The sequence below is a fragment of the Condylura cristata genome, unplaced genomic scaffold (genome assembly GCF_000260355.1).
Source record: "Condylura cristata isolate star-nosed mole 26May11 unplaced genomic scaffold, ConCri1.0 scaffold00021, whole genome shotgun sequence".
Taxonomy (NCBI): Eukaryota; Metazoa; Chordata; class Mammalia; order Eulipotyphla; family Talpidae; genus Condylura; species Condylura cristata.
This window is the reverse complement of record NW_004567122.1, coordinates 19977265-19990617: the sequence shown is the minus strand read 5'-3', so window position 1 is coordinate 19990617 and position 13353 is coordinate 19977265. Positions and strand designations below refer to the sequence as shown.

The following is a 13353-nucleotide window of genomic DNA, read 5'->3' as shown; positions in this document are numbered from 1 at the left end:
GGGTCAGGGGGGCCACAGACACAAACAATTCTCCCATTCTGCCTGAGTCTGCTCTTTCTTGGATGCTTCAGAGATGAAGATACAATAACATGGTGGTCTCCCGGAAAAGGGGAGGTTTCTGGTTCCCTACTCCACTGAAAAGGAGGGTAGTGCTGAGCAGGGAGAAGAATCTCGAGAGGAGACTACAGAGGAGGGAAGCAGGGTGGAGAGCAGAGAGAGATCTGAGGGAGCCATGTGGAGCACTGGGACATGTGAGAAGTGGCTCTTGTTTCTTTGTCCTGGACTGGTTGCAACAGATGTGGATGAGAGACCCATGAGGAGGTTCACTATGGCAGCATTTATCTTGATTTTGATTTTGCTCTTTTCCTCCCAGACTTGTCTGTCCATTTCTGACACTTTTCTATGGGTCCCCACCAGAAGGTGCTTTAGACTGTGGCAGGCTTTCGGGCCTTGCTTTGGATCACTCCCTTTTGGGTAGACTTTTACCCACGAATGGATGGGTGACTTTGGGTGTTTGATTTAGAAACTATATTCTTTGTCTTTTCTGTATTACACACTAATTATATTAAAGTTCCTTCCCATTAAACGTCTTATATGTTTTGCCTTAATGTGGCAGATGGCAGACCAATTTAGAGTGGGCAGTATTGGTAGTTCAGGGGTGCTCCTCTCCTTGCCCTGTAACAATACTACTATAGAATAGTTGTAGAACTGTAGGTATAATAAGTGTAACTCCTAAGGGAGGTAGAAGACACGCAACAGCTAGAAATGTAAATGAGTAAGAATTGAGACCAATCTTTTGTCTATTGTAAATTAAACCAAAATGCATGATAACATAGCTAAAATTAAACACCCAGAAATTGGATTTCATTGTATTTTGGTAAAGGAATTAACAGAACAGAACTCCAACCTAAGAATATGTTGTAAAATTACCATGATAACATGCTGGCCAGCTAACCATTCATCTAAATAATGTACCCAAGAAAACAGTAGGACTTATACCCAACATAGCTGAAAACTTGCAAAAATCTAGTATGCACACACATAGACACACCATATGGTACAGAGAGAAAATGTAAATCTGGACATCAAAGAACAGCAAAGTCAGGTTGGTTTGAATCTCATATTTAATTCTTTCTTGCTATATCTATCCTAGGTGAGTTGCTAACCTCTCTGATCCCGGGTAACTCTACTTATAAAATAAGGATAATGTTAACATCTGCTTCATCAAGTTAGGAAGACTCAATGAGATACTGCATCATAAACTCCAAACTTGCAGCACTGAGCTTACCCGAGACATACCTATTAATTTTTTAGTGCCATGGTTTCTATGCCCAAGCTAGACAACCTTCCTCTCCCAATTCCCTTATCTCCCCATCTCTCACTCTGTGTGTAGGTGTCTTCCCAGATGTTGAATACACAACTAACATGTACAAAATGATCCATGTTCATTTTAGAAAAGCAAGACAAGTTCTACATAATGAAAGAAAATTAAAGATCATATGTTATTCTTCCACTACCAAGAATAGCTGCTATTTTTCTGGATAGCCTTCTGGTCTTTCTCTATGTAAATGGGTTACATCCTTGTAAGTGTAAATGTCTGCATCTGTGTCAACATATCAATACACACAGGATCATACTGTATATTCTATCCTGTACAATTCTTATGTGCTCTGTATATATCTTGTCCATAAACACAAAATGCACATTATCATTTGAAATTGCTACATTGTATTTTATTTACAGAGAGTACTATAATTTGTTAGCTAGCTCAACAAGAAAGTTGAGCTATCATCAAATTTTCTGTTATAAATTCTGCTTATATGAATATCCTGTGTCAATATATTTGGTTCCTTTGGGAGAGGTTCTTTCTATAGCACAAGATGATTTTTTTCCTCAACTACAAAGTTATTACCACTGGTCTTCATAGGACCTGTGTTTCTATAAGAGCTAAATAACACTCGGTTCTGAAAAAGTCACAGATTTTAACATTATTGTGTCTATATTAGTACCCTTTAAAAAAACCTTCAGACCTAAACGTGAACAACAGCAAACAACACAAACTGTAAGCTGAGCTCTTTCCCATCCGAAAAAATGTTAAGGCAGAATGCAGGTATTGTGTGATTATAGACATAAAATGGCCTGGAAATTTTTCAGGAAGATAAGAATTCAAAGAACAATTAGGAAATGAGGAATATGCAATGCTAATTTCTAGTTTACCTTCACATCAGACAGAAGTAAGTGGTGATCATAATTATATCCTTCCATACCTGTGTCATTTCATTGGGTAATGTCAAGGGCCACATAGATAAGTAAAGCACTAAATTAGTTTTAATGAAGTGTATTCAATATTCCTAAGCAAAAAATGGAAAAAAATTGAGAGAAGTCTTAGCCAGTGAGATAAGCACATCCGCACATCTGTGGCATACCTGCTGAGAGCTTACTATACTTCAATAAGTGGGGGTACAAAGAAGAGTAGGTGGACCACCCAGATCTGGTTCCAGGAAAATCTAAACTGTGTTGCAATTTGATCACCATTGTTGGTTGAAGAATTTGGATTTCTGAATGACTTGCAATTTTATTTTTCAAATTTAATATCACATCTGGATAAGAATGAAATATTCTTACCTTCTTTTCAGTTTGACCTGTGAATCACCTGGAACAATCCTTGCTGAGTTTCTGTAAAACTGGGATACTAATGCCCAATTTCTATTCTCCACTTAATAGCAATATTACTAGAATTTGAACAAGAAAATGATAATAAGAGCTCTTTGAATTTCTTTAAATTTGCTGAGATGCCTGAGTTAGAATTATAACACATGACAGACAGGTTGATGTCATTTGCATATGATCGTTTTAGTATTTTCAGTAAATGTTTATATGTTAAAGTCACAGACAACTCCACTCCCCCATTAACTATTTTTTTTAATATTTATTCAGATTCACTTCTGAACTAAGGCTGACTTCTGTCAGTATCTCAGTGCATTTTTAAGATTCATTATCACTGTGAAGTGGTATGTTGAACATTTCAGGTGTGTTAGATTTCCCTCAGGCTATCACTGGAGAAAGGGCACCTCCACAGAAACTTCTGTGCCTTTTACCTCCCATGCCATCTATCCTCTCACAGCTGTTCTCTCTCCCACTCTTAACTATTACCTTCCCTTCCAGTCATCCTCACCCACTCTGGTCTCCCTTTCATGGTTCTTTCCCTCCTGCCAATGAGTTTGTGGGAATTGCTGTCCCATCCAGCTGATATATCTGCCAAGCACCCATAGTAGTTTCCTTTGAGGGCCAAGGTATTAGGTGTTTTTTGCAAGGTATTAGTCTTCCTTTGCTGGTAAGACTTGATAGAAGGTGGAGTCAGCCATTATCTACCAATCCCCACCGCATCATTGGTTATTGACCTCAGTCCTTCTCTGGACTTCCTGGCCTTTGTCATTGCTACACAGACTAGTGAATGGGAATGTCCTATTACATGGGGACGTTATAATGTTAATCTGAAGAGAAGTCACTGGGCCTCATTACCTGTATTATTGATACTAATATGTAAGCCCTGGCTTTGCAGTAATTATAGAAATGATTTCAGCAGGCATTCAACAATTCTCCAAGTGGGAAGACAAGAACCCTTTTTTCCATCCCTGTAGGAATTCACATCTCTAGCTTTCAACAAGCATGCAATTTTTCCCTCATCCTTTTGAGGGTTGGTTTAGTCAAGAATAGCACAAGTATGATGGCAGGGATGGTCCTAAGTAGGAGATTCAGGGTCCTAAAATGTGAAAGAGGGGGAATTACTAAGTTTATGGGGCCAGAAGAGTCACATCCAGGTGTTTCCAAGACCAAAAGGATTCAAAGGATTTTAATAAAAAAAAAATACTCTCTTTAGACCTAGGAATAGTTTATTACAGAAAAAAGGATACAGATTAAAATTAGCAGAGAGAGAAGGTAAATGGGAGATAGCAAGCTCAAGCTTGCATTTTCCCAGTGATGTCACTCAGATGTGTGTCATTTTTTTAGCAACAATATATGACATGTGCGAAGCACTAGCAGCCAGAGAAGCTCACTGTTGCTTTGATATCCGGGCTGTTTATTGCTCCAGAACAGGGAACAATATGATATGATGTCCAGGGTCTTAGCTGCTCAGAGTGCAAAACCTCAGGCCAAAGTGGGTGTTCAATATAAATCATATCATGGTCTAAAGAATAAACAAACTGCTGCCATGTGACCCAAGATCTCAGGCATGCAACAACACGGGTATCAGGCAGAATGTGACAAGGACTCAGAGCTCAGCTCTTAGGGAACCAATCTTAAAAACTAGTTTTTCTTGGGACTTGCAGGGTTTGAGCAGTTGGGACATGCTGAGTTAATCCTTTCCTGTGAGCCCATTGCCAGTGTTGAGGTACTAGAAGACTGGCCACATGACAGAACCTCTTATAGGTCAACTATTACCTTCCAAGAATAACGTCCTTACTGTGCTCCATTGCAGAGTCATTGTAATTACAACAAAAGTCCCTGAACTGTTTGCAAAAGCCAGCAGGCCATCAACAGCAAGGACATTGTTGTCCTAATCACTGTTGTCAAAGTATTATCATCAGAATCACTGTTATTCAAGGGGAGCAGCCATGAATGGGGAATGAGCTCTTACTGTCTCCTTCTGATCTCAGAACGGGTCAGAAGTTACTTTTTACAGATTCTAAAGACAATGACAACTGTGGAGTAGAATGCCTGCACTCCATATTGGGTTTTAAAGTTTTCCTTACTCTTCTTTGGTTCTTTTTCCCTGGCAGTGGCTCAGAAACCCAGGCCCCCAGCATGAGAAGCGGACTTTGTTTGGAGACATGGTGTGCTTCTTGTTCATCACCCCCCTGGCCACCATCTCAGGCTGGCTCTGCCTTCGGGGCGCCGTGGACCACCTGCACTTTAGTAGTCGGCTCGAAGCCGTCGGACTGATTGCACTCACTGTCGCACTCTTCACTATTTACCTCTTTTGGACACTAGTAAGTATGGCCCGTGGCCAGGGGTTCAGGCCAGCTGGAGCGGCAGCCTAACAGCTGGCACAGCATTCCCTCTTGTCTGTAGCACATCTCACAGGCCCAGTAGAAGATAGACCTTCAGATGCTGGTGAGAAAAAGAGAGAGAGAGATTGTGTATGTGTGTGTGTCTGTGTGTGTGTGTGTGTGTGTGTACATGCGCTGCTGGATAGAGCAAATCAACTAAAGAAAAAGGCCTGGCTTCTAAGAATTTGTCAGTCAAGGACACACACCCTGGACATTTCTCTCCTCTAGTAGTCTACGGCTCCATCTGTTAGGAGGCGTGGCATTTTCTTTTCTTGTTTATGTTCCTCGCTTTGGCAGGATTGTAGTATATTATGAATGATGCACTTGGCCACTGTAGCTCTCGCTGCCTGCACAGATCATGAATCCTCCTGCTAGTTCTTTTCTTCTTACATCCTGACACAGCCTAAAGTCTTTGTTGAGTGGAACTGCGCTTTACCTGATGATTATTCTGTGTGTACAGACATTGACTATGTGGCCCGTAATGGCGCTAATTCATCTAACTGAGAAGCCGCCACCAGGAAAAACATTTCCCAATAAGTGTTCTTGCTGCATATGAGGAAGAATTCTTAAACATATCTGATTTTCCATTTTTTTAACTCATGGGCTAAGGTGATTGCTCAGGCACCAAATGGCAACCACGTGCAGTGTTTTGAGCTCTCTTTATGTCACCTCTGGGACACCAGGGAAGAACGTCATTGTCCTCTAGAATATTTTCAGAAACAAGCCCTCTGCTTCCTGGCATCTCTCTCCTGTGTCTGCTGGTTTCTAATCTGAGCACGTTCCATTGTTATTCAATATGTATTTCCTGTCTAAAGCATACCACCCATATCTCATAGCATCACGTCAGCACCTGGAAGTTTCAGTCGTTCATGCTTCCTACCTTCCTCTGTCTTCGAAACCCTGTGCCATCAGCTGCCATTCTGTGACCCTGAGCACCCTGACCCTCACCCTCAAGCTCATTTCCCTCTTTGTTCATGGTGTGGCTCTTCTGCTGCAATTCCTTTCCCTCAGAGGAGAGTGTTGAGACAGTAAGTGGGGGTGCCTATTTCAGCCTCAATAAGAGGGACATGACTTTAGCCTTGATAGAGAGTGTGCCAGACTTTGTCTGAGTCAGCAGGCTATTTAGGCTTAACAAAGCTCCCAAGCAAAACTACTATTACCTCCGTTAAAAGTCTATGCTTCCAGAGTGTGTTCTGATTGATTGTGAATCAAGCAACAAAGCTCACTCCGAAATGAAAGGTCATTGTGATGGGAGGAGGGTTAGCAAAGAAAAATTTAATGATCTAACTAGCAACGTTCTAAATGTCTTTTATATCTCTGAGCCTCTGTGTCCTCACCTATAAGGTGGGAAGGTAGTAATCGTCATCCTGCCAGCTTCCCTGGTGTTATGAGCTTGAAATGAAAGCATACAGGGGGAATACCTTAGAAAATAATATTAAGTGTGAGTTTTTACCAAGTTTAGAGTTTACTAATCTTTTTTGTTTGTTTGTTTGTTTGTTTGTTTCCCACAAGAATTCCTAAGGCTAAGATGTAAATCCAGATTTTGGACTTTGAAATCAATTTAAGTCCTTTTGGGAAACCTGCTTTGTATAATTCCCTAATTAGTAAAGGGGTTGGGGTGGGGGGGGAAGGTTGGAGGTAAAAGGAATGAAAGAAAGAAAAAAATTACTTAGGGGGAAAGAATGACCTTTTTTCAGGTGAAAGGAAGGTCTGAGTGGGAAAGGCACTGGGGTAGGCTTTTTAAAGAGTGATAAAACACTTCATTCCCAAATATTGTCTGAGAGGCAATTTTGCATAGTAAAAAGGCCATTACAGGAATTGGGGGTGGGGGGGATCATTATAAAGTAAATCCAAACACTATCTAACAACTGTAAACCAGAGACATTCTACAGAGGTGACGAGGGAAACAGGATCAAAACTGGGGTGGGAAGAGCGCATGGGACTGTGGTAATGGCACATGAGTGAAGTGGTGGTGGAGATTACAACTGTCATGAAAAAATATACAAAATGAAGAAAGATGTAAATAATTAGAGAGAGAAAAAATCCTCAATGACAACAACAAAAAATAATAAATAAATAAAAAGCCCTTACACTTAGAATCCTAAGACCCTGTGTTTAAACCCAAGATTTAGCATCCTAATTAATAGCTGCAGACAGCGTATAGCTGTGCACATCCCAGTAGCTTCAAACAGGGCACTTGATCTTCCTTCCCTTAAGATCACCCTTCCTTTTATGCAAAAATGGAGGAGACGGTGATAATGCCTGGGTCAGTGGGTTACTGTGAGAATTTGATGGGGTAACATCCAGAAGATCTATCAGATTTAGTACTGGCAGGGTTTCTCTTCCTGTGACTGCCCAGCTCCCCCACTCCCTGTGCACCCCAGCTCTCTAGAAAATGCAACGTCTGGAGGGGGGAAAGGGTCCATCTCTCCTTTGACTAGTGTGAAAAACATGCTATGCGGTGTCAGTTAGGTTACTGAATGTAGCCTAACTCCTTCCCAGATAAATGCTGTACTGAGCACCGCAGCAAGAGCTGTAGCTCAAAGCTGACAGCACTTGGAAACTGCCCTATGGCAGAAACACATTGTAAACAAGCTGTCAAGCTTAAAGAGAATATGCTGTGAAAATGACTTAGATAAACAAACACAGTGTCAGTCCCAGCCTGCCTCCTCAGAGGTGCCCTCCTGGAAGGACCTCCGTGGCTCAGTGCTGAGATACATTCACCTGTACTGCTGCCCCAAGATGTTGCCACAAGGACCCGGTCTTGCTGCAAAATTAGGGAGTCCTGCCTCTGGAATCTGCTGTGTATAAACAGAAGTGTTTAGTACCCAAAAGGCTAAGGCCATCTCCACTTAAGAGCTGAGAAACCTGCTTGTTCATGTCAGAAACCATTTGAAGTCCAAGGACAGACACCATGAGAGCTAGATGAGAACTGAGTCCATGTTAAATGGGAAGAAATTGGCCCCAGTTTAGAGGGAGGAGAATTGGAGTTCTCTGGTGCAGGGATCCCCAGGAAGTCCTTCTGTTCACTTTATCACTGATGAAACTAGCATCCAGCATAGCAACTGGTTAAATCACAGCTTGAAATGAATGAGCGTTCCATCTCTCTAGCTGACTCCCAGTCCCTTAGGTTAATCATTTAAATTCTCATTTTAAAAAGAGAAATCTCCAGTAGAATACTTATCCCAACAAGGGTCTCTAAGGGGGTGGTTTAGACACACCCCTGAACAGCTTGGGCAGCTTGATTATGATCAGTCTTGGCATTTCTCATTGGCAGGTGCAATCAGAGATGAGTGAGTTGGGCCCATTTCTGGGAAGGCAACTTACAAAGTCCTGGCCCCATTAATGTGCTTCAGTGGTACCATAACCTCCAGAAAGAAAGGGCAGGATGAAATTAAATAATGAGATTTCCCAGAGCCTGCTGTGACTTTACAGCAAATCTTCCACCACAACCTGTCACCTCCCTGATGGGGAGTAGAGGTTAATATTTTCCTTTGTGCCATTCTATATGATCACAGCCCTCTTTACGAAACATGCCCACTAGAGAAGATTAAATCATGTCTTTTGGATGAGTAAATGAATTCACTTCAATAAGTGAATTCAAGTGTTTTTTACAACTCTGGCCCAATATTCTTCCTCCCCTCTCCTCAGAAGTTTGTTTTTCTTTTTAAAGATTTTTTTATTTATGCATACAGAACTGGGGTACAAGCCAGAGGTGGTGAGAGGATTCACCAGAGGCAGAGTGGGGAGCAGAACAGGCAAATCGACAAAGTACACTGTTGAGGGAAACAGCAGGCTGGTCAGAAGAGGTCTGCCACACCATGTGGGTCACCTTGGGGCCAGGGATTGAACTCGCACTGAAGCAGCTGTGGCCAGCTTGCAGTGCTGAGTCCTGCCCCACCAGGGAAGGCCCTTCTCAGAAGTTTAATATCTAAACAAACTTCCTACTTATTCCTACAGCTTCTTTTTTGACTTATGTTGCTTGTTTCCCTCAAGTACCTCTTAATTTCTCTTAAATCAACCATCCTTTTTACCTGCTCCTTCCCCTGTGGGAAAGCAGTGCCTTGGTCACCTGAGCCACACAAGCTAAGCATTTAACTCAGGGCAGTTGCCAACCTGTGGCTTCTTCAACTTGTGCCTGTAGGTGCCTTTATCCTCTCTGATAGGGAGTCACCTTCATATGATACTTTATTGACTGAATTTGCCTGCAGACGGTGATGGTTAGCAGCAATTAAGATAGATTAATGCATAACAAGATCTCATTTGTTTGTCTGAACAAGTGGGCTGATTTTTTATTTCCTGACTGAGGAGCCAGGAGGACACCTTGCTAGGTCACTGACTCCCCATGCTCCCAAAGCAGTGCTTCTCAGGTCTGAATGTCACGTGAATCAACCGGAGATCTTGTTAAAATGCACGCTATGATTCCTTAGGTCTGGGTGGAGCCCCAAATTCTGATACTTTAACAAGCTCCCCAGTGATGCAGCTTGCCCCTGCCTGCCCACCATCACACAGAGAACAAGGTTATGTGCATAACAGCCCAACTCCCTTTCCACCCAGATTTTTGTATCAAGTTGTTGTCTTCTTTCCCATATTTGACACATCAAAACTGAACAGGTCAACAATGCTAACATGTGTGCAAGACACTGTACTAAGTATTTTTTATGCATTGCCTCAGATAAAAGTACTCGTGTTTTACAAACAAGGAAACAAAGCTGGGGGCCAGAAACTAGCCCCCTAAAGTCACAGAGCCAGTAGACAAAGTGGGGGTTCACACCCCAAGTATCTGGCCCCAGAGCCTGAGGTCTGCTCTCCACACTGTACAAGAAGGTGCTGCCCACACGCACCACAGCTGTTTCTCTGCTTACTGAGAACTGTGCACACACTGCCCTTCACCATCATGGAAAAAGGACTCTTGCTCTAAAAGACAGCTTTCCTGTAATATTTCCAGATTCCAGACTTTTTGTAGCGCCAAAGCTCTTCATTAGTACTTGTCTGTGTTATACCTCTCCCCTGCCCTCAGCCCTGAACAGCAGGCTTTCCAACCTGCCTCTCTTACTTTCATGAGTACTACCAAGCAGCAGAACAGAATAGATGAGAGTCAAGCTTCTTTAAAAAAAAAAAGAAAGAAAGAAAGAAAAAAAAAAAACAAAAAACCCTGATCCACTTTTGGCATGTTCAGGGACTTTTGGAGAAAAGCACATCTGTGTGAATTAAAAAGCTGATATTTTCATACCCAACTCTCTCTGGCACTCAGCCTGTGGCATCTGCTTTCTAGCCTTGGAAATTTGAGTGAGTGGCCTTGAATTTCATGATCCTGCCATGAAGACTAACAAGCTCTTTTCAAAAAAAGGGTCTGCACTCTCTTCTACTTTCTGAAATGCTTGAGCTCAAGCCATCAGATCAGCCTACTCTCTGAACACCATGCACCCGGTACTGGGGTCAATGCAGCCCACCCACCCAGATGATTAAACAGCCCATACCTGGATTATGTGTCAGGCTAATCTCCTGGGCACCTTCCTTCTAGGCATCCCCTAGTCACCTGGATGCATTCACACTGGAACCTACACCCATTTTTAAAGGCAGTTTATACATCTTCAAAAATGTAGACTCTGAATTTCCTGAGGAGTCCATTAAAACTTTATGCCTGCCATCTCTAAAACAAGCTACAGGTGTGTTTCGTTGCAGTTTCTACATGAAAAACAAGCACCTTTGAAGCACAATTCCCTCACCATTGACCCTCAGTTTACTGCCCAGACCATCATGTATTATGTAAGAGATATAAGTCCAAAGCCATGTTGCAATGAGAGGGCATAGTGTGTTTACTCGCTCATTGATTCACTGGGCAAACACTACTGAGTAACCTCTTACGTACCAGGCACTGTGATAAGTGCTGGGCATGCTAGGATGGAACCACACAGCCCTGCTTCCAGTGGGGGAACATGTGAGAAGCGAGTACACTGGGGTACAGTGACAAGATAAGCACAAGGCACTGTGGGCACCTATAGAAGTTGCAGCTGGCCAGCCTGAGTCTCAAGAAGAACTTACTAGAGATGTTGGTGCCCCTGGAAATCATAGGATGCTGGAGCTGGAGGCAGTGGGGATCATGGGCACCACCATGGTGGGCTGTACTTGGCACGATGTGAAGGGTATACCCTTTGTGAGACTCGTGTGAATGGCATCCTTTGAATTGCAGAATGTCTAACCTGAAGGAGGGTACATGAAGCCCTGGTGTCTCTCTTTTTTAGCAAAGAGGAATCTATGGGACCAGGTCCCACAGCTGGGCAAGGGCTAATGCCAGTTTTCTCCAGCCCAGTTACCTCCAGCCAGCCTTCACAGTTTATATTTTATTAAGAAGTGATGCCCCAACACTACCCCCAAAATAAATGCAACCTCTGAATGAACCTCATTTTCTAGTCAGATCCTGATTTTACTCAATGTAAGAAGGAATAAAGGATGCTCCCCGGGGGAGCACTGTGCACAATGTATCTACACACGGGTACTCTGACTGGTGCCCAATCTGCCTAACTATACGAAGCGTCTTGCTGGAGCTGCAGCGCCCAGGATTCTTGCCCTACAGTTCAGAGCTGTTTTAAATGTGCCTTATATTTCTTGGGTTATCAGCTTCTGCTCATCTGAAACCTTCCCTTATTTTCCCTCTCCTCATCCCAGGTGTCATTTAGGTACCACTGTCGATTGTACAATGAATGGCGTCGGACCAATCAGAGGGTGATTCTCCTCATTCCAAAGTCTGTCAACGTACCTTCTAACCAGCAGTCCTTGCTGGGCCTCCATTCTGCCAAGAGGAACTCAAAAGAGACAATTGTTTGATGTTTGTGTGGTTGGTTGGTTGATTCGTTGTTTAGGGTTTGGAAGTTTCTGCACTGGGGCCATGCACTGAGCCACCTCCAAACACCCACCGAAGCCCACGGGTCGGCGAACATCCAGAGCCACGTGTTAGCACATCACTCAGAACAACGAACCCTGCCAGAAGAAAGCAAATGCTGTTTTACTTCAAATCATGGATGCTGCAATCATATGATATTTGCTAAGCTGCCAAACATGTTTATTTAGCAGATACTGTATGGAATTTTCTGAACACCTCTTTAACATGAGGAAGGTTGTCCTGCTAAAGATGCAATTCAGCTCTTCCTTTTTTATTACTATTTCAAATATATCTATATATTAAACTTAGATGATATTCAAAATTGAAAAGCCAATGTTAAAACTGGTTTCTTGGTTTGGACGGGTTATGTTTGGGTTAGTTTTATTTGCTTCCTGGTTTCCACTTAGATTCTTTGGGATGATTTGATAGCTCCAGTGGTCCTGCTCATCTCTTTCATGCCCTCACTCAGAGAAACAGCATAACAGCAGCGGAATAAGTCATGTTTGAAAGAGGTTTTATACTGAATTTCATTTAGTTTTCAGTTTTTAAAGGGGGGAAAGGCGTGGCAACTCTCCCCATAGTGAGCTGTTTATTTAGATTTCATTAAGGGAAAAAAATGATGGTGAGAAGCACGCTCTTTTCAACTTGTTTGGTACTGACAGCTGATAGAAGTTATTTTCTAATAATAAATATCCAGTGTGTGAAAGACAAACCCCATTGATTGCAATACTTTTTTTTTTTTTTTTAGACTGTGAAGTTTCCCAAAGTAGGTTCGAAAACGAAGGGAAAAAAATGCCAAAGCCAAAGGTTGGTGTTCTTACTCCTTCCCAGTTAGTGCATATCTTAATTCCACATTCACAATGAATGGGAGGATCATTAGACATTTCTAGGATCCCTGGACCTGTTTTGCATTTCAATTAGCATTTCCATTGCTCTATTGAATTTCTTGCTTGACAGGTAGATGTGGCCAAAAAGAGCCTGTCCTAGCAATCTAAGACCCCTTTGTCTGATTAAAAAAAAAAAAAAATGAGCCCCACACAGTGCCTTCCCCCACCCAGGAGCCAATTCTGTCAGAGACTGAAATAGACTTTGTAAGGCTTCATGCCCCTCTTTTATCCATCACAGTGTAAAGATCTAGCTGTCCCCTGGTTCTGTGTGTCCACAGAAGCCGGGCAGCAAATGTGTCGTCTGAGGAAAGCATTTGCTTGGGCTGGCGTCTAGGCTTCTGCCATCCCCCTGCCCACCCACACACGCTGTGAGGAGAAAGCGGAAACCCAGCTTTCGGGAATGCTTAAAATATGGATTTCTAGAACATGACCCACATTTCAGATATCACTCCAGCATCTGCCTTATGCTCCCCACGTGGAAACAGTCAGTGAGAAGGGTGATGATTTTTGTCTGCAGATTGATAAAGCTGAC

General features: G+C 42.6%; 1 protein-coding gene across 1 annotated transcript in view; it reads left to right on the top strand.

The window, feature by feature from the left end:
• MARCH3 (membrane-associated ring finger (C3HC4) 3, E3 ubiquitin protein ligase) overlaps positions 1 to 12646 on the top strand; it is a 136272-nt gene extending 123626 nt beyond the window's left edge. Inside the window, exons 4-5 of the mRNA XM_004686675.2 lie at positions 4782 to 4991; positions 11721 to 12646. Coding sequence (XP_004686732.1) covers positions 4782 to 4991; positions 11721 to 11879 — 369 coding nt within the window. The 3' untranslated portion in view covers positions 11880 to 12646. The remainder of the gene's footprint in view (positions 1 to 4781; positions 4992 to 11720) is intronic.
• The last annotated feature ends 707 nt before the right edge of the window (positions 12647 to 13353 follow it).